Source organism: Thamnophis sirtalis, unplaced genomic scaffold (genome assembly GCF_051295495.1).
Source record: "Thamnophis sirtalis isolate CommonGarterSnake01/CBP01778 unplaced genomic scaffold, rThaSir2_p1.2 scaffold_9, whole genome shotgun sequence".
NCBI classification, from domain to species: domain Eukaryota; kingdom Metazoa; phylum Chordata; class Lepidosauria; order Squamata; family Natricidae; genus Thamnophis; species Thamnophis sirtalis.
Window position 1 is genome coordinate 2,176,029 of NW_028261389.1, and position 26,041 is coordinate 2,202,069.

Below are 26,041 nucleotides of genomic sequence, written 5' to 3' on the forward strand. Positions count from 1 at the left end.
GGACAGGGCTGTCCTCCCCCTGCGCCCCCCCCCCCGGTCCCCCCGATAGGCCTATCGCTTCCGGAGAGACATTCTTCATTTCACACGGAACCAAAAAAAATACAAAAATAAAACTGAACTTGTTAGACGTAAAAGAACATGCAAATCTATTTTTTTTAAAAAAAAAATCAAAATCTTGGGGTCAGAATACTGACCCCCCCCTCCCCCCCTTGGAGGGAGAGGGAAGACAGGGTGGGAAGCGAGGAGGATGGGACCACTTGGGGAAAGAGGCTGGTTCTCCTCCTCCTCCCCCCAATTCTTGGCTGAACCGGAGTCTCCGGTCGCAGAGCCCTTTCCTGTGTTAATCCTGAAAACGGTAAAAGCAACGTTCCCTCCCTCTCCCTCTCCCCCCCCCCCCGCCCCAACTTCTTCCCCTTTTTTTAAAAAAGAAAAAGGAGATTCCTGGATCAGAACTCATCGTGCCGTACTAAGGCTTCACCAAAGTCCGTGGCTTGGCTGCCCACAAAGAGGTCGTACTTGTCCACAATTTCTTCTCTGGTCAGCTTGCCGTCCTGGGAAAAAAAAGGAAGCCAAAGGTTGAAACAACTGATGGCGTTGCCTAGTTGGGTCAGGAAACGTCTGCGAGAAAAACGCCATGCTCAGGGAGTCCTCCTTCTTCTTATTTTTCTCCTCCCCTCTTCCCTTCCTTGTTCTACTCTTCCCTCTCCCCCTCCTCGTTCTTTTCCTCCCCTGCATTCCTTCAGCCTCTTCTCTTTCTCTTCCTCCTCTTCCTTCTTTCTCACCTTCATTCCTTCTCCTTCTCTTCTTCCTTTTCCTCCTCCTCCTCTACACAACCCCCCCCTCCCTGGTCAGGCCTGCAGCCATCTTTTCTTTTGGATCTTTGGCCTGCCACACTTTCTATTATTCTACTGGGCATTTTCTATTGTGGGAAAATGGGAGGGGAGATTGTATGGAGTTAGATGTTATGTAGCCATAACAACATTCTTTCTAGAAAGCCAAGGTCATCCTTTGTCTTTGCACCTCTGCACCTGACCGGAACTGGATGGGTGAAAGCTGCCAGCGTGGCAGTGGGAGATTGGACCATGGGATGGACTTGTGTGTGTGGGAGGGGGGGGGGAAGATCTTGGACTTTCAACTGGGTGGGGGAAACCGGGAAGCTTTCAGATTCGGGTTTCCCCAGATGTGCCAACGTGGCTCTCTTCATAAATTGGGACTTTGAGGAATCCTTTGCCTCGGACTCTGATTTGCTTCTGGATGGTATTTGGGACCCTGACACCCCCTCCATTCTAAAACTGACGATGTTCCCTAGTTGGGTGATGAAACGTCTGCGAGAAAACCACCAAGCTCAAGGAGTCCTCCTTCCTTCTTCCTCTTCTGTTTCTCCTCCCCTCTTTCCTTCCTCTACTTCATTCCTTCGCCTTCTTTGTTCCACTCCTCCTCCTCCTCCTTTTCCTCACTTTCATTCCTTCTGCCTCTTCTCCTCTTCTTCTCCTTCCTTCTTCCCTCCCCTTCATTCCTTCTCGTTTTTCCTTCTCCTCCTCCTCTTCTCTACAAACCCTGTCCCTTCTAGCACTGATGATGTTCCCTACTTGGGTCATGAGACGTCTGCAAGAAAACCACCCAGCTCAGAGAGCACCAAGGACCCCAGAAGTCCTCCTCCGCCCTTGTTGGATTTATAGTTGGAAAGTTTTCTGCTTACAACATTTGGACTAGAGTACTTTCAGCCAAAGGCTGTTACGGGTTTGTGGGAGCCGGAGAGTTGAAAGGGAGGTTGGGGGCACAGTTGCTGTTAATAAAGGGGCTCATACGGGTCCTCTGTCTATGTTGCCTTTGTGCCATGCCCTGCGTCGTCCCAGGCAGGTTCCCCTCTCCTCCCACCGGAGGAAGCCCTCTCACCTTGTCCTTATCCGACTCGTAAACCAGGTGCCGCGCTTCGGCCTCGGCGTGGTCGTAATCGGAGGGCAGGATCCAGTCTTTGGTCTCCTCCTTGTCCATCTTCCCGTCGTGGTTCTTGTCCCGGAACTCCGTAAATTGCTCTCGTTCCGTTTTGACCCACTCCGGTTCCTCCGTGTTGCCGTCGTGGCTGTACATGTCACCTGCGGAGGGAACGGCGGGAGGGTCACAATCCGAAGCGACGGGCCCTGGGCGTTGGAACTGCACCACGCAGGTGGTCCTCGGTTTACGGCCACAATTGAGCCCAATATTCCCACTGCTAAGTGAGACTCTGGCTGTTTCAGGGGATTAAAACAGTTGGGGGGCTGATAGGCAAATAATGCTTATACATAATTAATCGGAGGTCGCTGAAAAAGGGACGTGGCACGTAAGCCTAAATGCTACTGCTAAGGGTCCCATTTTACGACCCGTCTCGCCACACCAGTTAAGCGAATCACAGAGGTCCTTAAGCGAGTAACACGGCTGTTAAACGAAGCAGGCTTCCCCCGTTGACTTCCCTTGTCGGAAGGCTGCTGAAGGGTGTCCATACGGCCGCCGTAAATTTAAGTCAGCGGCCGAATTTTGATCACGTGACCACGAGGATGGTCGTAAGCGTGGGGGAAAAAATTGTCCCAAGTCCCTTTTTTTCAGCGCCGTTGTAACTTCGGGCACTAAATGAACGGTTGTAAGTCAAGGACTATATCTTGGATCGTTCAGTTGGCTGCCAACTCAGGACATTTCCAAAGGTTTCACGAGGACACCCCCACGGGACCCCCGGCACAAGGCAATGAAGGCCTCTCCTGGGGTTGAACAACAGGGGCCATGGGGGCCACGGCAGGATATGGCCAGGCTCACCTATGTATTCTTCCAAATTAATGAAGCCGTCTCCGTTCTTATCGATATCCTCCATGGTTTCCTGTAGGGGAAAAAAAATAAAATAAAGGACAATATTATTTATTTCCTGAAACAGCTCAGGGCAGCGAACAGATCTAATACTCCTTCTGCCTATTCTTCCTCACAACAACCACCCTGTGAGGTGGGTCGGGTGGAAAGAGAGGGACTGGCCCAAAGTCACTCGGGCGGCTTTCATGCCAAAGTCAGGACTAGAACTCCCAGTCTCCTGGTGGCTGGCCTAAAGTCACCCAGTCAGCTTTCATGCCTAAGTCAGGACTAGAACTCCCAGTCTCCTGGTGGTTGGCCCAAAGTCACCCAGCTGGCTGGCATGCGTAATGCGGGACTAGAACTCACCGTCTCCTGGCGATTGGCTCAAAGTCACCCACTCGGCTTTCACACCTAAGTCAGAACTAGAACTCCCAGTCTCCTGGTGGTTGGCCCAAAGTTCACTCAGTCAGCTTTCACGCCTAAGTCAGAACTAGAACTCCCAGTCTCCTGGTGATTGGCCCAAAGTCACCCAATCAGCTTTCATGCCTAAGTCAGAACTAGAACTCCCAGTCGCCTGGTGATTGGCCCAAAGTTCACCCACTCAGCTTTCACGCCTAAGTCAGAACTAGAACTCCCAGTCTCCTGGTGATTGGCCCAAAGTTCACCCACTCAGCTTTCACGCCTAAGTCAGAACTAGAACTCCCAGTCTCCTGGCGATTGGCCCAAAGTCACCCACTCGGCTTTCACACCTAAGTCAGAACTAGAACTCCCAGTCTCCTGGTGATTGGCCCAAAGTCACCCAGTCAGCTTTCACGCCTAAGTCAGAACTAGAACTCCCAGTCTCCTGGTGATTGGCCCAAAGTCACCCAGTCAGCTTTCACACCTAAGTCAGAACTAGAACTCCCAGTCTCCTGGTGGTTGGCCCAAAGTTCACCCACTCAGCTTTCACGCCTAAGTCAGAACTAGAACTCCCAGTCTCCTGGCGATTGGCCCAAAGTCACCCACTCGGCTTTCACGCCTAAGTCAGAACTAGAACTCCCAGTCTCCTGGTGGTTGGCCCAAAGTCACCCAGCTGGCTGGCATGTGTAATGCGGGACTAGAACTCCCAGTCTCCTGGCGATTGGCCCAAAGTTCACCCAGTCAGCGTTCGCGCCTAAGTCAGAACTAGAACTCCCAGTCTCCTGGTGGCTGGCCCAAAGTTCACCCAGTCAGCTTTCACGCCTAAGTCAGAACTAGAACTCCCAGTCTCCTGGCGATTGGCCCAAAGTCACCCACTCGGCTTTCACGCCTAAGTCAGAACTAGAACTCCCAGTCTCCTGGTGGTTGGCCCAAAGTCACCCAGCTGGCTGGCATGTGTAATGCGGGACTAGAACTCCCAGTCTCCTGGCGATTGGCCCAAAGTTCACCCAGTCAGCGTTCGCGCCTAAGTCAGAACTAGAACTCCCAGTCTCCTGGCGATTGGCCCAAAGTTCACCCAGTCAGCTTTCACGCCTAAGTCAGAACTAGAACTCCTAGTCTCCTGGCGATTGGCCCAAAGTCACCAAAATAGCTTTCATGCCTAAGGCAGGACTAGAGATGGGTCCATTGGAAGTCATAAGTTCGAGGACTGCCTCTAAAGCCCCTTAGGGTTCCCCAAAATTGGCAACTTTTAAGACTTGTTGGACTTTAACTCCCAGAATTCTCCAGCCAGCAGAGCTGGCTGGAGAATTCTGGGAGTTGAAGTCCACAAGTCTTAAAAGTTGCCACTTTTGAAGACCTCGGCTCTGAAGCGTCACTCGATCAGGCCACTCACCTGCACGACAATGTCCTTCATGTAGTCGTATTCCTCGGGGTGCAAGAAAGCGGTGAATTCCTCCTTGGTCGCCACCAGGTCTCCGTCCTGGTCGGCCATCTTGAAGCGCCGTTCATCCCGCACCATCATCTGCTTGTAGTTGAAGCCGTCGTCGGGATCTGGATCGTCTGAACGGCAGAGACGGGTCGATTACCACACGGCGACTACACACCACCCTTCAAAACCTTAACAGTGGTACCTCCCAGGTCTAGCTCCCCCCCGCAACCAAAATTCCCAGCAGTCCCCGACTTACGACGACGAGGGCGTCGTAGGTCGAGGACTGCCTGTAAGGCAGGCGCAATCGGCCGGATTATTTGCAAAAATTGAGAGATTCTCTCAGCCATCCAAGTGATGGTTCTCCCAAAAGTGCTTTTTTTTCAGGAGGCAACGGAACTTTCTGTTTTATTTTTTTCCTTTCGAAGAGGTTTCGCTTCTCATCCAAGAAGCTTCTTCAGCTCTGACTGGATGGTGGGGATTGGAAAGATTGATATCGTCAGGGTTCCAGTTCCCCGTCAGGTGCAGAGGTGCAGAGACAAAAGGATGACCTTGGCTTTCTGGAAAGAATGTTGTTATGGCTACTTCGCGTCTAATCTCTCCTCCCATTTTCCCACCATAGAAAAAACTGCCTAGTAGAAGAATAGAAAGCGTGGGAGGCCAAAGATCCCCCCAAAAAAGATGGCTGCAGGCCTGGGGCAGGGGAGGGGGGGTTGTGTAGAGGAGGAGGAGGAGGAAAAGGAAGAAGAGAAGGAATGAAAGTGAGAAAGAAGGAAGAGGAGGAAGAGAAAGAGAAAGAGAAGAGGCTGAAGGAATGCAGGGGAGGAAAGGAATGAGGAGGGGGAGAGGGAAGAGTAGAACAAGGAAGGGAAAGGAAGGAAAGAGGGGAGGAGAAAAATAAGAAGAAGGAGGGCTCCCTGAGTATGGTGAAAAAATGAGGAGGGGGAGAGGGAAGAGTGGAACAAGGAAGGAAAGAGGGAAGGAGAAAAATAAAGAGGAAGGAGGGCTCCCTGAGCATGGTGAAAAGATGGCTGCAGGCCCGACAGATACTCCTTGCAGACAGCTGGTCATTTGCATCCTTTTAGAGGGTCGTTGAGGCCACTCGGAGGCTTCTCTGAGTCCTCAGGGTCACCTGAGTGGTGCAAAACGTTTCCTGTAGTCTGCCATTTCCCCCCCCCTGGAAATCCATTTTTCTGGTGGAAATCCACACCATTTTTGACCCCCGGGGATGCAGACAAACCTCCAAGTGGCCTCAGCGACGCTCGAAAAAGGATGCAAATGACCAGCCGTCTGCAAGGAGAATCAATCCTTCCATTCCCCACCATCCAGACAGAACCGAGGAAGCTTCTTGGATGAGAAGCAAAATGACTTCAAATTGCACAAAACAAGAAAGTCTTTTTTTTTAAATATACTTTTTTTATTTTCCTCTTTCATAACATATAATCACATGTATACTATTACGTAGCCAATATCCTATTGTATTAAGTAGTAATTACATCAGTTCCTCTTGTCATCAATGCCCAGAAAGATAAAAACCCATTATTGGCTCTTCTGCTCTCCATACACCTCTTTCTTCTGCCTCTCTCCTACCTCCTTTCTTCCCTCCATCATCCTCTTCTACTTCCCCTTCCTTTCTCCTTCTCCTCTCTCTTCATTCCACTCCTCCTTATCCTCCTCATCTTCCCCCCTTGCCCTCTCTCCTATCCCTCTCTTCCTATCTTTCTTCTCTCCTCTGTTTCCCACTCTTCCTCTCATTGGTGTATTTCCGCTTCCCTTCTTTTTTTCTTTCCTTTCCTTCTTTCTATCTTCCTTCCTTCTCCCACCTCTCTTCTCTTTCCTTCCTTCCTTCCTTTCCTTCTTTTTTTTCCAAATACTTTTTTATTTTCCTCTTTCATAACACATAATCACATGTATACTATTACATAGCCAATATCCTATTGTATTAAGTAGCAATTACATCAGTTCCTCTTGTCATCAACGCCCAGAAAGATAAAAACCCATTATTAGCTCTTCTGCTCTCCATACACCTCTTTCTTCTGCCTCTCTCCTACCTCCTTTCTTCCCTCCATCATCCTTTCCTACCCTACTTCCCCTTCCTTTCTCCTTCTCCTCTCTCTTCCTTCCACTCCTCCTTATCCTCCTCATCTTCCCCCCTTCCCCTCTCTCCTATCCCTCTCTTCCTATCTTTCTTCTCTCCTCTGTTTCCCACTCTTCCTCCCATTGGTGTATTTCCGCTTCTGAGCAAACTCCATTCTATGTTGATGGTATTTATGCTTCCATATCAATATACTTAACATATCCTAGTTTTAAAGAAAAATAATCCAAAAAGATAAAAACCCATTATTGGCTCTTCTGCTCTCCATACACCTCTTTCTTCTGCCTCTCTCCTACCTCCTTTCTTCCCTCTATCATCCTTTCCTGCTCTACTTCCCCTTCCTTTCTCCTTCTCCTCTCTCTTCATTCCACTCCTCCTTCTCCTCATCTTCCCCCCTTACCCTCTCTCCTATCCCTCTCTTCCCATCTTTCTTCTCTCTTCTGTTTCCCACTCTTCCTCTCATTGGTGTATTTCAGCTTCCATACTACTCTACTTCCCCTTCCTTTCTCCTTCTCCTCTCTCTTCATTCCACTCCTCCTTATCCTCCTCATCTTCCCCCCTTACCCTCTCTCCTATCCCTCTCTTCCCATCTTTCTTCTCTCTTCTGTTTCCCACTCTTCCTCTCATTGGTGTATTTCAGCTTCCATACTACTCTACTTCCCCTTCCTTTCTCCTTCTCCTCTCTCTTCATTCCACTCCTCCTTCTCCTCCTCATCTTCCCCCCTTACCCTCTCTCCTATCCCTCTCTTCCCATCTTTCTTCTCTCCTCTGCTTCCCACTCTTCCTCTCATTGGTGTATTTCCGCTCCTGAGCAAACTCCATTCTAGGTTGATGGTATTTATGCTCCCATATCAATATACTTAACATATTTTAGTTTTAAAGAAAAAAAAATAAGAGAGAGTCTTAGTTGCCTCCTGAAAAAGCACTTTTTGGGACTGGAAAAATTGCTTCCCGAGTTTATCTCCTTCCGAGTGGCGTCTCCTTGGGGAGTTGCATGCTGTTTGCCATCTCCGGTTACGTCACCTCCCCAAAGTGAGGCCAAGAATGTGGTTTAATCTGCCCTCTCGGTGATAAAATGCAGCTAGGCCAGGGGTGTCCAATCTTGGGAACTCGAGCCAGGCGCTTGAAGACGGATGATCGGCAAGCAGAGCCCTGGCTGAGAAGCAGCCACTCCGCGAATCTCTTAGTAAAATCAAAAGCAGAAGCTGCCTTAAAAATGATGCTCGCGGCTGCACGCAAGCAGACAGATGCTCTCTACGGTCGCACTTCCCAACTTCTGCCATGGAAAGACGTGTGGACTTCAAGTCCCAGAATGCCCTGGCCAGCACGGTAATGGACTTTTAAGCCTGTGGACTTCAACTCCCAAAATCCCCCAGCCAGCCATGCTCGGAAGAAACTTGGGCTTCCACTCCGAGAATTCCCTGGCCATCCATGCATGGAAGATATTTGGACTTCCAACTCCCAGAATTCCCTGAAAGGTTTGAACTTGAAAGGGGGAACCAGAAGCGGGCCCAGCATTGCCCCTCCCTCAGCCCTTTGCATAGTCCTAAATCCGGGAAGGTCCCCTAAGAGGCCATCCAGCCCAGCCCCCGCAGGCTTCCCCATCCCGGAGAGGCGACAACCCAGCCTGCGTTTGGTTCCCAGAATTCTGTGTTTGACTTAAAAAAAGGGGAGAGCGGGAAGTGTGGGATGGGCCCAGCATGGCCTTTAGCCCTTTGCAGAATCCTAGAGCTGGGAAGGGGCCCTCAAGAGGTCATCCGGTCCAGCCCCAGCACACTTCGCCATCTCATCCCCCGAGAGGCAATCTAACCAGTTCTGGGTTCGACTTGAAAAGGGAGAGCGGGAAGCGTGGGGAGCCCAGGAAGGGCCCAGCATGACCCTCCCTTGGTCCCAAGGATCCCTAAGAGGTCATCCAGCCCAACCCTGCAGGCTTCACCCTCCCAACCCACCACCTCCCGAGAGGTGACCATCCAGCCTCGTTTCGGACCCCGAGGGCCCCTTTCCCCTTCAGCTCGACGGACGCTTCCCAGCGAGGCTGCCCCCCTCCCCGCCACCCCTTGCCCCTTACCCAGGTAAGAGCCATAGGTGACATTCCTGTACTCTTCCCAGGAGATGGCGCCATCTTGATTCAAGTCATACTCCTGCCACTGGCGCGCTACGTTCTCAGTGACGTACTTCTTCTGCGCCTTCTTAATCCAGTCCTTCAGCTCTCCCTCGGTCACCAACCCATCCTTATCCGTGTCTATTTTGCTCACAATGGCGCTACAAGACAAAAGGGGGAGGGGGGGCACGGTTGAGCCTCGGGGAGCGGGCGAGACCTACCGAAGACGTATCCGTAGGTGGCGTTCTTGTACTCCTCCCAAGAGATCAGGCCGTCCCCGTTGAGGTCGTGGCCCTTCCGCTGGCGCTCCACGTCCTCGTAAATCCAGCGCTTCTGGGCAAACTTAATCCAGGCCTTCAGCTCCTCCACCGTTACAAACCCATCCTGGTCGCCATCTATTTTACTTACAATCTTTCTGTAGGGGGGGAGGCAGAAAAAGAAGTGAGGGCGGGAGGAGGCAGGCGCTCGGGGAGGGAGGGGGGGAGAGAGAGATGGAGGAGGGAGGGCGGGAGGGGATGAGGACCGGAAAACCAGACCCCAAGAGGCCAGCGGGTTAGGGCCCAGCAGAGCAATATCTCTGGACCATGGCAGCTTTAAGACGGATGGACTTCAACTCCCAGAATTCCTCAGTCTGGTTTAAGACGGGTAGACTTCAACTCCCAGAATTCCTCAATCTGGTTTAAGAGGGATGAACTTCAAATCCCAGAATTCCTCAGTCTGGTTTAAGAGGGATGGACTTCAACTCCCAGAATTCCTCAGTCTGGTTTAAGACGGGTAGACTTCAACTCCCAGAATTCCTCAGTCTGGTTTAAGATGGGTAACTTCAACTCCCAGAATTCCTCAGTCTGGTTTAAGACGGGTAGACTTCAAGTCCCAGAATTCCTCAGTCTGGTTTAAGAGGGATGGACTTCAACTCCCAGAATTCCTCAGTCTGGTTTAAGACGGGTAGACTTCAACTCCCAGAATTCCTCAGTCTGGTTTAAGAGGGATAGACTTCAATTCCCAGAATTCCTCAGTCTGGTTTAAGAGGGATAGACTTCAATTCCCAGAATTCTTCAGTCTAGAGGGATAGACTTCAACTCCCAGAATTCCTCAGTCTGGTTTAAGACGGGTAGACTTCAACTCCCAGAATTCCTCAGTCTGGTTTAAGACGGGTAGACTTCAACTCCCAGAATTCCTCAGTCTGGTTTAAGAGGGGTAGACTTCAACTCCCAGAATTCCTCAGTCTGGTTTAAGACAGATGGACTTCAACTCCCAGAATTCCTCAGTCTGATTTAAGACGGGTAGACTTCAACTCCCAGAATTCCTCAGTCTGGTTTAAGAGGGGTAGACTTCAACTCCCAGAATTCCTCAGTCTGGTTTAAGACGGGTAGACTTCAACTCCCAGAATTCCTCAGTCTGGTTAAAGACGGGTAGACTTCAACTCCCAGAATTCCTCAGTCTGGTTTAAGAGGGATAGACTTCAACTCCCAGAATTCCTCAGTCTGGTTAAAGACGGGTAGACTTCAACTCCCAGAATTCCTCAGTCTGATTTAAGACGGGTAGACTTCAACTCCCAGAATTCCTCAGTCTGGTTAAAGACGGGTAGACTTCAACTCCCAGAATTCCTCAGTCTGGTTTAAGACGGGTAGACTTCAACTCCCAGAATTCCTCAGTCTGGTTTAAGATGGGTAGACTTCAACTCCCAGAATTCTTCAGTCTGGTTTAAGAAGGATGGACTTCAACTCCCAGAATTCCTCAGTCTGGTTTAAGAGGGATGGACTTCAACTCCCAGAATTCCTCAGTCTGGTTTAAGAGGGATGGACTTCAACTCCCAGAATTCTTCAGTCTGATTTAAGACGGATGGACTTCAACTCCCAGAATTCCTCATTTATCTATCATCTATACCAATCTATCTATCCACGTATCTATCAAACTATCAATTGTAGTTTAACCCAAAACAAGAAACTCCCGATCCACAGAGAATTTCCTTCTCAAATGGGGATAAATTTGAAAAAGCTGAGCCTAGGAGCAGAACCCCAAAGCCCATGATCCTGTCTCTCCACCCAACCCCCACTCCCAGAGTCTGGAACAGCAGAAGCACCAGCGGCCAGGGCCAAATATAACCACAGATGTCACTCCTGTGATTTGACACTTGGGCAGAGAAAGGGGGGGGAGAGGAGTGGTGGTGGGGAGCCTCAGCCAACTCCTTGCTCTGTTCTGAGCCGCCCATGCGCTGATGCAATAAAACCAGAGAGATTATTATGCACATTGCATTAACGGGCGTTTAATTAATATACCGTCATATCAAGCCCCTCCTTAAGTCTGCTCAGATAACGGTGAAGAAAGAACCTCCCACTTGCTCTCTGCTGGCCTTTTACATAATGACTTAATCAATCAATCAATCAATCAATCAGAATAGAGCTGGGAGGGACCTTGGAGGTCTTCTAGTCCAGCCCCAAGCAGGAGACCTGATATCATTTCAGACAGGTGGCTGTCCAAAATCTTCTTTAAAACTTCCAAACGTTGGAGCGTTTGCAACTTCTGGTGGCCAGCTGTTCCACTGATTAATTGTTCTCACTGTCAGGAAATTTCTTCTTGGTTCTCAGTTGCTTCGTTCCTCGATTAGTTTCCACCCATTGCTTCTTGTCCTTTGGAAAATAAGTTAAGCCCCCTCCTCTTCTTTGGGGCAGCCCCTCAAATATTGGAAGGCTGCCATCATGTCCCTCCTGCTTATTAACTGGAGGGAAAACCCAGTTTAATTCCAGGTGGTTTCCCCTGGAGAAAACAAGAGGCAGAATTTAAAATCCAGGCTGAAAAAACAGCGAGCAAAATTAATGGAGCTGGAAGGAATCAAAAGTTCTGGGGAACGGATTGTGCGTCCCCCCCTCATTCGTGACAAGCCATGACCGACATTTAATGCGCTCAGGGCTGGGCGATGGCAGGAGGTCCTCGTCTTACGACCGCGACTGAGCCCCACATTTCTTTTCCCTAAGCGAGGGCCGTCGCCCAGCGAGTTCTGCTCCATTTTACAACCTTTCCCCGCCACAGTCGTGAGTTGAATCCCTGCAGCGGTTCAGTTAGCGACGCGGCCGTTAAAAGGGCACCCGGGGCTTCCCCATTGACCCTTGATTGTCAGGCGGTCGCAAGAGGGGATCCGTGGGGGGCACTGCAAGCGTCATAAGTGCCAGACAGTGGCCGAGCGTCCGAATTTTGATCGCGTGATTTGCGGGGAGGCTGCAACGGTCGTAAGAGTAAAAAAATAAGTCATAAGTCACTTTTTTTCAGTGTGGGTGTATATTTCGGTCACTAAACAAATGGACGTAAGTCGAGAACTATCTGTTTTGTTTGGTTTTTTAAAGGAAACTGCCTTCTAGGAGAGCATAACACCCACCTGGATCTTTGTTGTAATATAGTTCCTTGTGTAGGTGTGGGTCACCCATGGCCCAGTTCATAACAGGGCATGCAGAGCCACGCTGGACCACACAGGAGAAAACAAACTCCTAAAACCCCATAACATCCTGATAGTGCAGTGATGGGCAACCTTTTTGGCGTGGTGTGTCAAAAATCGGCAAAAAATCGAGCATAACTCGCGTTGTGTGTCACTTCGACAAAAACATAAGACTCTCTGTGCCGGCCTGACTGGAGAGAGGCGCGCACTGTTCCCGCGCTCCTCTCCTGCGGGTCCTCCCTCGCCGCGCTGATGACGTGTGTGCGCACGGCACGCACGCCTTACCAGCAGCCCCTGCGCTCAGAAAGGGGCGGCGGTGATACAGTAAGTGAGTGTGAGTGGGGGAGATCACATGTCCCCCCCCCCGTTCCTCCAGCACAGATTCTTTCATCCTCGGCGGCCGTGCAGGAGCCGAGGATGAATCGCATGAAATCCTGTGCGTGTCACCCCAAATGGCTACGCGTGTCAGCACTGACACGCGTGTCATAGGTTCGCCATCACTGTGATAGTGCATAACATAACATCCTGAGATGTGCCCTACCAATGACGCCCAGGATTTGGCCATATATAGACAGAACTTCCCTGAGCAGTAGATTAGAAATTGTACTTTTACAGGCTGTTTTTAACCACATGCTGATTGCTCCTCCTGCCTTTGTCCTATCTCAATAAAAGGGCTCCCAGACCCCAATCTGGGTCGCCTCATCCCGAGAAAGATCGTGTCCGTGTCTTTTCTCCACATTGGCCTCATGGACGAACCACGGGAACGTTACAGAACTTAATTCTGGAAAGCAAATAGTGAAGGGAACGTTGAGATGCTGCTAACTAAACTCAGTTTAAATTCAGTTTAAACCAGGGGTGTCCAAACTTGGGAATGTTGAGGACTTGTGGAAGTCCACAAGTCTTCACGTTCCCAAGTTTGGACACCCCTGGTTTAAACTCAAGGGGCCCTGAAGGTCCTCTCCTCTTACCCCAGCCTTTCTTTGCTCTCCTCTGGGGTCAACTGGTCGAACGTCTTGGCTTCGTCAACCCCCAGGAAGGCGTCGTGGTCGTAATCGAAGTTCTGGCCGTCATCGTGGACCTTGTCGCTCAGCTGAGAGTCGTGGTGGACGCGGTCCTTCTTCTCGGTGGGCTTGCTCTGAGCGCAGAAGGCCCACAGGGCCAGGCACCCCACCACTTGCTGAACGCCCAAGACCATGGCTGAGGCCCTGAGGGGGATCCAAGCAGAGGACACGAGGGTTATGGATTTGGGGGGCATCCGTGGAGACCACGGATGGTGTGAGCGGAAGTGGACGAGGAGGTGGCGGCCAGCTTCCCCAAAAACCAGAACTTGAAGGGCACCTGGTGATATTGAAACCTCAAAGAACCAGGAGACACCAAGGAAAACATCTAAGTTGGTTGAATGTCCAACTTGGGCCACTTTTAAGACTGATGGACTTCAACTCCCAGAATTCCCCAGGTTGAGGTCCACAAGTCTTTATAAAGTCGCCAAGATTGGATCCCTCTGTCCACTGTGTCCACCCTGAAGCTGACCTGACCTGAAGGCATCTCAACAGCTCCAATGTGGAAGGAGCCAATCTTGGCGCCTTAGAAGAGACCTGTGGACTTCGACTCCCAGAATTCCTTGGAACCCTGACATTTTCTCAACCTCAGCTGAGGAGTCCATAAGGCTTAGCATGGATATTCCTGATCTAGACCCAATTTTCTCAACCGTTTAAGATATGGAGACTTCAACTCCCAGAATCCACCCATCTTAAAGCAGGCTGGCTGGGGAATTCTGGGAGTTGACGTCCGGACATCTTCAAGTTGCCAAGGTTGAGAAACACTGCACTAAGTGAACCGTCGTAAGTCGAAGACTGCCCCGTGTTATCCACGCTCTTTGCATTTCCAGCCTACCGAGTCTATTTATAACCTCTATGATCCTTTCAGATTTCTGCCCTGGATCTCTTTCCATAGAAGCCAATGGGTATTTTCCACCACCCTCTCTGGACAAGGGGCACAAACACACACACAAACACAAACACACACACACTGCCCAAAGAACCGCAGGGAAATGACATTCCGATGCCTGTGAATTCCAAATTGTGACCACAAATGTCGCCAATCTTTCCAAAACGATGAGGACGGTGGATTGCTGTCGTTCCACGTTGTGCTATTTTTGGGATCACAAACTCAGTTGCACCGTCAGCGTAGGTCAAAGGGGTAGGGGTGGGGGGGTGGGCTTGTCCCTGGAACAACACCGGATTCCAGAAGGGGTTTTATATGATCCCCACAGCGAAGGTCCCGGGATCACCAGATATATATATCGGGACTCGGTTTGTTTAATACGGAGAGTCCACGACTCTCTCGCCACAATTCCGGTTGTTAAGGGGAACATTTTTTGCTCAGTGTCCCATTCTACGAGTTTTCAGTTGTTAAGTGAATCACTGCAGTTGTTCAATTGCGGTCGTTAAGTGAATCCAGCTTCCCTGTTGACTCTGATTGTCCGGGGGGGGGGTCGCAAAAAGGGATCGCGTGACACACCCACACAGGGGGGTGGACATTGCAACTGTCATAAGTACGAGTCAGTTGCCACGCATCTAGTAAACCCGGGGATGTTGCAATGGTCACGAGTCACTATTTCCGGTGCCGTGGTAACTTCAAACCGTCATTAAATGAACCGTCAAGGACTGCACCCATCTCCTCCTCCCTATTCCTCCTGCCTATGGGCAGGTGCTGAAAATTAAAGGTGCAGAAAGCAGCACAGAACTCATGAAAAACTAAACTAAATAATAATAATAATAAATAATGAAATGAAATATAAATAAGATTTAAAATATGACCAACACAGAGAGCACCATTCTCCGTCCTAAAAGTGTGATCCGCTCTGCAGAGTTCCCACCAAGGACACCGGTGGTTTAAACACAATTGGATTTTTATCGTGGTTACTAGAACCCAGTTCACTGCTGATAATTCCCCATAACTAAGCCAACATTAAGCCTGGCATTCGATCCATGGACCCGGCGATCCGGTTTTGATCATTCATTAAGAAGATACACAAACTGGGAAGGGACGAGATAAGGAATTAATCTTTCACTTCCTCAAGAGGTGGCAAGGGATGACGGACAGGGGAGAGCTGAAAATTCAGCCCGTATCCCCAAATTTACAGGGAGTCCTCGTTTAATGACGGTTCGCATGGCACTGGGGAAAAGAGTGAGTTCTCACACTTAACGACCGTTGCAGCAGCCGACGGTCACACGATTAAAATTCAGATGCTTGGCAACTGACTCATATTTATGACGGTCGCAGTGTCCCGGGGTCACGCGATCCCCTTTGGCGACCTTCCGACCAGCAAAATCAAGGGGGAAGCAGGACTCACTTAACGACCATGTTGTTAACAGCTGCACTGATTCACGTAACCGCGGTGAAAAAAGTTTGTAAAACTTTTGACCCAACAAAAGCTGTTTTGTTGAGCTAAAAACAATATTAGACTCAACTCTGGTCGTAAGTCCGAGGACTGCCTGTATATAATAACCACTCTGGTTCCTTTTACATGGCGAGACTCTACTAACTGGACTGGGAAAGTGGAACCAGCTAGGGAAAGGCCTCTCTGGCTGGTGAGTCTAGGCCTCAATGACCTACAACAAGGGTATCCAAACTGGGCCACTTTTTAAGGCTTCTGGACTTCAACTCCCAGAATTGCCTCAGCCAGCTAGGGAATTCTGGGAGTTGAAGTCCACAAGCCTTAAAGGGGCCACATTTGGAGATTTCCCCTGACAGCTGTCAAACGGAAGCCCTTCACCCAGAACCACTGGACACAAGCCAGTTCTGGCTGGCCGCAGGGACAATTGGGCCAGTAGGGCTGCCTGGGGAATTCTGGGAGTTGGAGTTCACAAGCCTTAAAGGGGCCAAGTTTGGAGACCCATACACACACACCGACCCACACATATTTGTACAATACAAGCTCTGCACCCCGCAGCTGGTTCTGGCTGACCACTGGGAGGGGGGTAGCCTTCCTCTAAGCAAGGACTGGGGCAACCCACACTCCCCCTCCCCAAATAAAGGCCCAACTTCCTCTTGGGTCCAAAGGGAGACCCCCAACCCCCAAAGGGGACAATGCCAGTTCTTTGCTGCTCACAGCTGGCGAGGATGCAAGAGGCTGTCCGGGACCCTCCCCTTGACCCCCTCTCCCAACAGAGACTGTCCTGGGATTCAGGGGGTCAGCAGGCTTCCTGGGAACCCCCCCCCTCTTCCGGGCATGCCCCACCAGGGACACACACCCCCAGAAGACTTCCCAGATGTGAGCCCTCCTCCAGCTGCTAGGCTGGGCACCCAAAGGTGGCCTCTCTCTTCAGGACACCCCCCCCCCGCATCTTGAGCGGACCCAAAGGAGGACCCTGCCCAGGGAGATCAGCCCCACCCCCACCCGAAGACCCCCCCAAATGGGTGGGGGGAGTCTCCCCCAATCGACCCCCCCCTCCCAGACCGGCTGCCTTTTCTGGCTTCCAGCCCTGTGTCGCCTCCCCTTCCCAAATAGGGCTGGGGGTGGAGGGAGACTCCCGTCCCGCCGGGGATGATGGGCCCGGGAGTCCTGGCTCCGCAGCTGGAACCCGGCCAGGCTGGTGAGTTGGCCGAAGGAAGGAGGGAGGGAGGCGCTGCCGCAACGGTCTGGGAAGAGGAGCGGAAGGGGTGGGGGGCTACAACGCCCATAAGCCTCGGCCAGGCGAGGCTGGGGAGCATGGGATGTGTAGTCCCCCCCCCCCCAGTTACGTCCTCGACGCCGGACGAGCGAGCGGGGCTGTTTTTTAATGAGCCCCTCCCGGCCTCAACGAAGCCAGCTGGTCTCCTACCCCCCCCCGTCCCGCTTACCGTCCGCGGCAACGACCGAGAGAAGCAGCGGCGAAACCTCGCCGGGGGAAGACGACGGAGAAGGAGGAGGAGCCGCGCAGGCGCGGCAGCGACGCCCGGCGACCACGTGACGCCAGGCCAGGCTGGGGCCGGCGGGCGGCGACGTCACCCAAGCCCTTCCGATTGGCTGCCGGGGTAACAACCGTCCCGCCCCTCCCCGGAGCGGACTATAAAAGGGCGCTCGCCGGCCACGGCCCCGCAGTTGCCGCCGTGGCAGCGGCACGGAGGGAGGGTGGGGCTATGCGCGTTGCGTTTGTGAGGGTTTTGTGGCGTGTCACATTCGCAACTCACGCTGTGGTCTGAGGAAACGCTGCGTAGTCATCCCGTCGTCGTAGTGTGAATAAACACGGTTTGAGAAGGAGCGTTGTGAGATCCACTAGCCTCGTACACATTGCACGACCTGATGTGATTCCCTCCATCTGTGCAAGGTTATCACAATATCCTCAAGAGCGCCTTTAAAAAAAAATAGAGAACTGTTAACATCCCCAGGAGGGATGCGGTGGCTCAGTGGCTAAGACTCTGAACCTGTCAATCAGAAAGGTCGGCCGTTCAGCGGCTCGAATCCCCAGCGCCGCATAACAGAGTGAGCTCCCGTGACTTGTCCCAGGTTCTGCCAACCTAGCAGTTCGAAAGCAGTTCAAAAATGCAAGTAGAAAAATAGGAACCACCTTTGGTGGGAAGGGAACAGCGTTCCGTGCGGCTTCGGGCGTTGAGTCATGCCAGCCACATGACCACGGAGACGTCTTCGGACAGCGCTGGCTCTTCGGCTTTGAAACGGAGATGAGCACCGCCCCCTAGAGTCGGGAACGACTAGCACATATATGCAAGGGGAACCATTTACCTTTAACAAATCCCCAAACCGCACCCAGTCTGGGGAGGGGGGAATGTCAGTGCACAGCAGACGGTGGTCCCTGGCCCACTCCCTTGAGAGAGAAGTGAAAGCTGGGAGACTAATGGACAATAGCAACATTGAGAATAGGAATAGAACAAGAAATAGAATAAGAACTAGAATTCTTTATTGGCCAAGCGTGATTAGACACCTAAGGAATTTGTCTTTGGTGCAGATGCTCTCAGTGTAAAAAATACATTTATCAAGTATCATAAGATACACTACTTAGTGATAGTCATAGGTTACTAAATAAGCAAATCATACTAGGAAACTAAATACTGTAAAACAATATAAATCGTAAAGGTACGAGCAACAGGGTTATACTCAGAAGTAGAAAAGGAGAAAGGTAATAGAAAGGATGAGAATAATAATAATACAGCCTTAGTAAATAGTTTAGCAATAGCAATAGCAGTTAGACTTATATACCGCTTCATAGGGCTTTCAGCCCTCTCTAAGCGGTTTACAAAGCCAGCATATCGCCCCCAACAACAATCCGGGTCCTCATTTCACCCACCTCGGAAGGATGGAAGGCCGAGTCAACCTTGAGCCGGTGAGATTTGAACCGCCAAACTGCAGATAGCAGTCAGCTGAAGTGGCCTGCAGTGCTGCACCCTAACCACTGCGCCACCTCGGCTCTGTTTGGGAGTGTTGTGGGAATTATTTGTTTAGCAGAGTGATGGCACGGGGAAAAAAACTTTCCTTGTGTCTAGTTGTCTTGGTGTGCAGTGCTCCATAGCGTCGTTTTGAGGGTAGGGGTTGAAACAATTTCCATGTCCAGGATGTGAGGGGTCTGTAGATATTTTCACAGAGTTATAAATATAAGTGATTTAATGCTTTTAATGCGGCGCTCCTCTTTCTCCATTCAAATATTTTCTCAGGTATAGGTATAGGTATAGGTATTTTATTTGTATGCCGCCCTTTTCCCTGGGGGGACTCAGGGCGGCTCACAGTTCAAAGGGAGGGAAGATAAACCAAGTTAAACACATAAGACAATACATTGTTAAAAGCACAACATTCATACAATTCGGGTCTTTAGCCCCAGGCCTGTCGGGACAGCCAGGTTTTAAGGGCTATGCGGAAGGTCTGGAGGGTGGTGAGGGTACGAATCTCCACGGGGAGATCGTTCCATAGGGTCGGAGCTGCCACCGAGAAGGCTCTCCTCCGCGTGGTTGCCAGTCGACATTGACCGGCTGATGGAACTCGGAGGAGGCCTAATCTATGGGATCTAATTGGTCGAGTGGAGGTAATTGGCAGAAGGCGGTCTCTCAAGTACCCAGATCCAATACCATGCAGGGCTTTGTAGGTGACAAGTAGCACCTTGAAGCGCACCCGGAGATCGACAGGTAGCCAGTGCAGCTCGCGGAGGATAGGTGTTGTGTGGGTGAAACGAGGTGCACCCACGATCGCTTGCGCGGCCGCATTCTGGACTAGCTGAAGTTGCCGGATACTCTTCAAGGGCAGCCCCATGTAAAGCACATTGCAGTATTCCAGCCTAGAGGTCACAAGGAACTGCGTTTCCTTCGGATCTTGGATTCTTCCCCAATTTCCACCTGGAGTGTCACATGTGTGGGACATTCACCAACCTGTGGCTTTCGGCTTTCATTCTCAGCCACTTAGCTGTCGCCAATTTCTTCAATCCTGACATATATTTTAGCCCGCCCAGTCATAACGAAACCTGAAACTTTCCCTTTTAATGCATGTATTCAGCCACTTCACAGGTTCAGCAGAGGATTTCCGTTCACTTCTTAGTTTCAGGCACAAAAATACGTGGGTTTATCTTTCTTGCCAATTGCTAATTATTCCTCTTGGTCATCTGCATACTTCACAGTTGAGGTGGCAACCATAGTTATTCCTTTGGTCATCATCAGAAAAACGAAATAACAGAATAACAGAGATGGAAAGGACCTTGGAGGTCTTCTAGTCCAACCCCCCTGCTTAAGTAGAAAATCCTGTAACATTTCAGACCAATGGCTGCCCAATCTCTTCTGAAAACTTCCAGTGCTGGAGGATTCACAACTTGGAGACAGGTGCTTTGGAGAATAGGCTGACCCCTTTTTCTTTGGGGCAGCATCTCAAATACGGGAAGACTGCTGTCCCTTCACCCCTAGACCTTCTTTTCATTAAACTAGACCAGTGTTTTTCAACCACTGTGCCGCGGCACACTAGTGTGCCGTGACATAGTGTAAGGTGTGCCGTGGGAAAAAACACTTTATATATAGTCAATATAGGCACAGAGTTAAATTTTTTAAACATTTGCTAATGGTGGTGTGCCTCGTGATTTTTTTCATGAAAAAAGTGTGCCTTTGCACAAAAAAGGTTGAAAAACACTGAACTAGACAGACCCAATTCTTGCAATCATCCATGATAAATTTGGGCTTCCAAGTAACAGTTTCATGTGCCGTCCAGTATTGCTGTATCAGTGAGATGGGACATCAAAAGAAATTTAATAATTAAGCATCACTAGTCAGATAAATCACCCACCTCAGTCCCACCAGTGCCACAGGCAGCTAACATTAAGGCAGGCTGGTTTTCTATAACACAGCCACAACCAGATTATTGTGCGTTGCGACGATGGAAAAGCATTGAAGTCCCATGGAAGGACAAAAGGGATGATGACAGTCTCAGAATTTACAGAGAAGGGAAAAGAGGGGAAAAAGAAAGAAAACCCATTTGTCTGAAATGGTATAAAGTTTCCTACCTGAGCAGGGGGGGAGGTGGACTTTGGGTCAATCACCAGGCGATGGGGAGTTCTAGTCCCGCCTTAGACATGGAAGCAGGCTGGGTGACTTTGGGCCAATCAATAGGCGATGGGGAATTCTAGTCCCGCCTTAGACATGGAAGCAGGCTGGGTGACTTTGGGTCAATCACCAGGCGATGGGGAGTTCTAGTCCTGCCTTAGACATGAAAGCAGGCTGGATGACTTTGAGCCAATCACCAGGAGATGGGGAGTTCTAGTCCCACCTTAGACATGAAAGCAGGCTGGGTGACTTTGGGTCAATCACCAGGCGACGGGGAGTTCTAGTCCCGCCTTAGACCTGGAAGCAGGCTGGGTTACTTTGAGCCAATCACCAGGAGATGGGGAGTTCTAGTCCTGCCTTAGACATGAAAGCAGGCTGGGCGACTTTGGGCCAATCACCAGGCGATGGGGAGTTCTAGTCCTGCCTTAGACATGGAAGCAGGCTGGGTTACTTTGAGCCAATCACCAGGAGATGGGGAGTTCTAGTCCTGCCTTAGACATGAAAGCAGGCTGGGCGACTTTGGGCCAATCACCAGGCGATGGGGAGTTCTAGTCCTGCCTTAGACATGAAAGCAGGCTTGGTGACTTTGAGCCAATCACCAGGTGATGGGGAGTTCTAGTCCCACCTTAGACATGGAAGCAGGCTGGGTGACTTTGGGCCAATCACCAGGCGATGGGGAGTTCTAGTCCCGCCTTAGACATGGAAGCAGGCTGGGTGACTTTGAGCCAATCACCAGGCGATGAGGAATTCTAGTCCCGCCTTAGACATGAAAGCAGGCTGGGCGACTTTGGGCCAATCACCAGGCGATGGGGAGTTCTAGTCCCGCCTTAGACATGGAAGCAGGCTGGGTGACTTTGGGTCAATCACCAGGCGATGGGGAGTTCTAGTCCCGCCTTAGACATGAAAGTCATTTGGGTGACTTTGAGCCAATTGCCAGGAGACAGGGAGTTCTAGTCCTGCCTTAGGCATGAAAAGTAGTTGGCTGGGCCAATCCCTCTCTTTCCGCCCAGCCCACCTGACAAGGTTGTCATGGAGGGGCGGGGGGGAATAGGAATCTTCACTCTCTACTTATAAAGAGAACAGAATCAGGATAACAACCAGTGGTTAAATGCAGCACTGCAGGCTATTTCAGCTGACTGCAGTTCTGCAGTTCAGCGGTTCAAATCTCACTGGCTCAGGGTTGACTCAGCCTTCCATCCTTCCGAGGTGGGTAAAATGAGGACCCGGATTGTTAGGGGGCAATATGCTGACTCTGTAAACCGCTTAGAGAGGGCTGAAAGCCCTATGAAGCGGTATATAAGTCTAACTGCTATTGCTATTGCTACATGTTAACCCCACACACACACGTCCCTTCCAGCTGCCCTCCCATCTCCAGCCCTGCTCAATTCAAAGTGTCGCCCTTTAGAAGTTCCCCCCCGATTCTTTCGTTTCCTCTTCTAGTTCTACTTCAGAACTCCGTTTCCTCCGTCTCGCCCACAGCAGCGACAGTTTCGTTTCCTGGATCTTAAACCAGTTTCCGTCATCCGAAACAAAGGAGCCGATTCAGGCCAACCACGTTGTGGTCGCCACGATGTTAAAAAAAGGAAAAAGATGTTGAGACTCCGGCAAGAGGTCAGAGAAGGAGGATTCAAGGGCTGGAGACTGAAACAATACAGTTGCAGGGATTTCATTAGTTTAATTAGATGAAAGAAACTGAATATTTGTGGACGTGGGACGTATTTTATCAATGGTTAGGACAGTGTTTCTCAACCTTGTCAACTTGAAGATGTCCGGACTTCAACTCCCAGAATTCCCCAGCCAGCATTTGCTGGCTGGGGAATTCTGGGAGTTGAAGTCCGGACATCTTCAAGTTACCAAGGTTGAGAAACACTGGGTTAGACAATAGTAACAGAAGCGAGAAAGGAGGAGGTAGAAAAAGAGGAAATGTTGATGCGGAGATAAATTAAAGATGAATTGATTATGTAATTATATTACTTTTACAGTGTTTCCCAATCTTGGAAACTTGAAGATGTCCGGACTTCAATTCCCAGAATTCCCCAGCCAGCGAATGCTGGCTGGGGAATTCTGGGAGTTGAAGTCCGGACATCTTCAAGTTGCCAAAGTTGGGAAACACCGCATTACTATATAGTTATTATTATTAATATTGTGATGAATATAACAACAAATACGTGGATTATGATTATTCAAATAACTGTACCCAGATCATACACTGTTTGACGGACATGTAAAGTAATATAAACAAAACAAATAAAGCATGTCACTAGGTGACATAGTTTTTTGAGGGGTTGCCCCAAAGAAAAGGGGGTCAAGCTATTCTCCAAAGCACCTGAGGACAGAACAAGAAACAATGGGTGGAAACTAATCAAGGAGAGAAGCAACTTAAAACTAAGGAGAAATTTCCTGACCGAACAATTAATCAGTGGAACAGCTGGCCACTGGAAGTTGCAGGTGCTCCATCACCGGAGGCTTTTAAAAAAAGAGATTGAATAGCCATTTTCCAGAAATAGCATAGGTCTCCCGGTCCAAGTAGGGGGTTGGACTAGATGACCTTCAAGGGGCCCTTCCAACTCTGTTGCTGTTACAGGCCCAAGACTGGTGGAACCCGGCTTGGGATGAGGAAGATCTGGGTGTTCTGCCAAACCACAGACTGAAATATGGGCCAAAGTTATTATGGGCTGCATCCAGACCATGGATGGAAATTCTGTATTCCCAAAGGGAATGGCAGCATCACATGCCATTCTCTATTTTTCTATCTCTACGGGCCTGGAAGGGTGGAACACAGAGCAGGAGGGAACTAGCCCATTTTTGCTATTAGCTTTCTGATTGGTGGGGCCTCTCCTCACTCAAAATCTCACTGGCCAGTAGGTATTGCTGCATGCGACCAATGGTATGAAGGGCGGAGCTGTGTGGGAGGAAGGGAAGGCATGGCCAGCCCTTAAAGGGCCAGGCGCCCAAAGTCCCTGGCAGTGATTTATTTACCAATTTATAAAGCGTTCTGACTCCAAGTGATTTTAAGCAGTGTACAAAACACCCCAGAAGATGCAAAATCTAGAATCACATATTGTATTTGTGTTACAAAATGTTGTCCTAGGCTCCTGCTGCAAATTGGCATCTTCTGCGGACGTTGCTTTGTTATATTTATTATGTTTATATATATATTTATATAATTGTGTGTGTGTGTGTGTGTGTGTGTGTGTGTGTGCGTGCGTGCGTGCATGCGTGCATGCATGCATGCATGCATGTATGTATGTATGTATGTGGGAAGTTATCATCCAGCCCTCTCCCAGAAAAATGAAATATCCTAGGAAATATTGAAAAGGCAGAATATTTCTCAGGATGTGAAAAGAAAGAAACATGCTTTAAAAGACAGAATAGTTGCCTTTAGCTTCCTGCCCATCCACACCTTTGTCAATAGGCCATTGAGAAGGCCAGGCTAGCCCACTTTACATAATAAAGACTTCTCCACTCCAGCCCCAGGGGGTGGGATGGGAGTAAAGGCATGATAATGTTGGAAATTTACTCAGCTGAGCACATGGCATCTGAGAACTCATCACAGCCTAGAGAGTAGCCCCCTGCACGGCCCCATGGGAGTCTGACAACCAATCAGAATACATTTCTTACACGGGAAGAGGAAACAGAGAGGTGGGACTACTAAAAACAGGGTATAAAAAGCCTAGCAAGCCCCTCCTTCAGCCCTTCTCTTCTTCTCCACCAACATTGAAGCATGTGAAACATTCTTCCCCACTTGGAGCTGAACCCAGAAGGACATTTCTTTCTATATATATAGCATTTGTGCTGATATATATAAAAATTATGATCTCCAGCACTTTTAAAATATATTGGTCACTGAGCTTTTGTTAGTCACTGCTAACATCATCAGAGTGTAAAAGCCATTAGAGGGATACCTGCCTTTATACAATGTTAATTTGGCCATTGCACGCGTGATATATATGTATATTCTATGTTCAGGTTCCGAAGGGTTAATGAAACCAGCCAAACACAGCACCGGTTGACATTCTATATCAGTGTTTCTCAACCTTGGCGACTTTAAGTCCTGTGGACTTCAACTCCCAGAATCCCCCAGCCAGCTGTGCTGGCTGGGGGATTCTGGGAGTTGAAGTCCACAGGACTTAAAGTCGCCAAGGTTGAGAAACACTGTTCTATATATTCTTGCTAATCAACAGCTGCCTTTATTCTGCCAGGAGGCATAAAAAAATTGAGTTTCTAAGGGCTATCGGTGTGTGCCAGGCAGCCATCCAACCGGTAAAACACCCCCCTGCTTAAATTCACAAGGAGCAACATAATTCAGCTTGGGTTGGCCAATGTTTGGAAGATGGAAAATAAAGGTGGCTTCAAATCAACTTTCACTTTCGCAAGAATTTGACAGTTCTTCTGCTTTCCAGCCCAGCCCAAGATCTCCCAGTGGTCTCCCATCCAACCCCCAATCCAGATTCTCTGATTCTGCTTCGTTTTTCAGGTCTGGCAGTGCAGGTTTTGTGGTGCCTCCTGAACTGGGCAACAATGTGCTCTGGGGGTCACGTTCGGCTCTTTGGGTACATCCCTACAAATGCTGTGTGTTCCCCTTGCACTAATGTGTCATTCTGTATTATTTTTTCCCCTTTTTTCCCTTTTCCAATTCAACCCACCGATTCGGGGGCTGCCAGGGCCATCGGGCTCCATTTTTTTCATCTTTTTTTCCAGACTTTTGATCCTTTTGCATCCCACGATCTCAGTGGACAAACGCAGAAAAGGAAAACTTACACAAGATGTTCTACAGGTGGCACATCCCACCCACAAGATTAGCCAAAATTAATAAAAACTTATCGCCACGAAGTTGGAAATGTAACGCTGCACTAGGGACCTTCTACCATATGTGGTGGGAGTGCATGAAAGCTCGGGCTTTTCGGCACCAGATAAGCAAGCACTTGGAAGAGATGCTAAATCAAAGGATGGATTTGAGGACAGAATTTATTTCTACTAGGGATCACAAAAGAAAAACACGGCTATATTTAATGCTGCATATTTTAACCGCAGCAAGACTGGTTTTTTGCGCAAAAATGGAAAAATAAGGAGACTCCCTCGGAACGAAAAGTAAGAAATAAAATACTGACGTGCGCAGAGATGGACAGACTGACTCTTAGAGCTCAAAGACGAGGGTGAGATGGAATACCACGAAATCTGGGACAAATGGCACCGATGGTTAGAAACGAGGGGAAAAGGCCAGGACAGAAAAACGCGGACAACTTAAGAATTGGAAAGTAGGGT

General features: G+C 49.7%; 1 protein-coding gene across 2 annotated transcripts; it reads right to left on the reverse strand.

Moving 5' to 3' along the window:
• Window positions 1-98: 98 nt before the first annotated feature.
• Window positions 99-17,199, reverse strand: CALU (calumenin). Of its 2 annotated transcripts, none has more exons than XM_087722647.1 (7): window positions 17,111-17,199; window positions 13,234-13,470; window positions 8,803-8,996; window positions 4,607-4,773; window positions 2,788-2,848; window positions 1,897-2,096; window positions 99-551 (listed from the first exon to the last, which is right to left on the reverse strand). In XM_087722647.1, exons 2-7 carry the CDS (start codon window positions 13,458-13,460, stop codon window positions 447-449), a joined length of 954 nt encoding a protein of 317 aa, XP_087578773.1. In that variant the 5' UTR covers window positions 13,461-13,470; window positions 17,111-17,199; the 3' UTR covers window positions 99-446. The 2 variants fall into 2 exon arrangements, with proteins under 2 accessions (XP_087578773.1, XP_087578774.1); XM_087722648.1 differs by lacking the exon at window positions 8,803-8,996 and adding an exon at window positions 9,057-9,250.
• Between the last annotated feature and the right edge of the window lie 8,842 nt (window positions 17,200-26,041).

What these genes read in the sequence shown, in the direction of transcription:
- CALU (XM_087722647.1), bottom strand. Translation starts at nt 13,460, where the DNA reads ATGGTCTTGGGCGTTCAGCAAGTGGTGGGGTGCCTGGCCCTGTGGGCC. An exon ending in CACCTATGGCTCTTACCTGG is followed by an intron (nt 4,774 to 8,802) that starts GTAAGGGGCAAG and finishes TCTGCCGTTCAG; the next exon opens with ACGATCCAGATCCCGACGAC. An exon ending in TGAAGGACATTGTCGTGCAG is followed by an intron (nt 2,849 to 4,606) that starts GTGAGTGGCCTG and finishes TTTCCCCTACAG; the next exon opens with GAAACCATGGAGGATATCGA.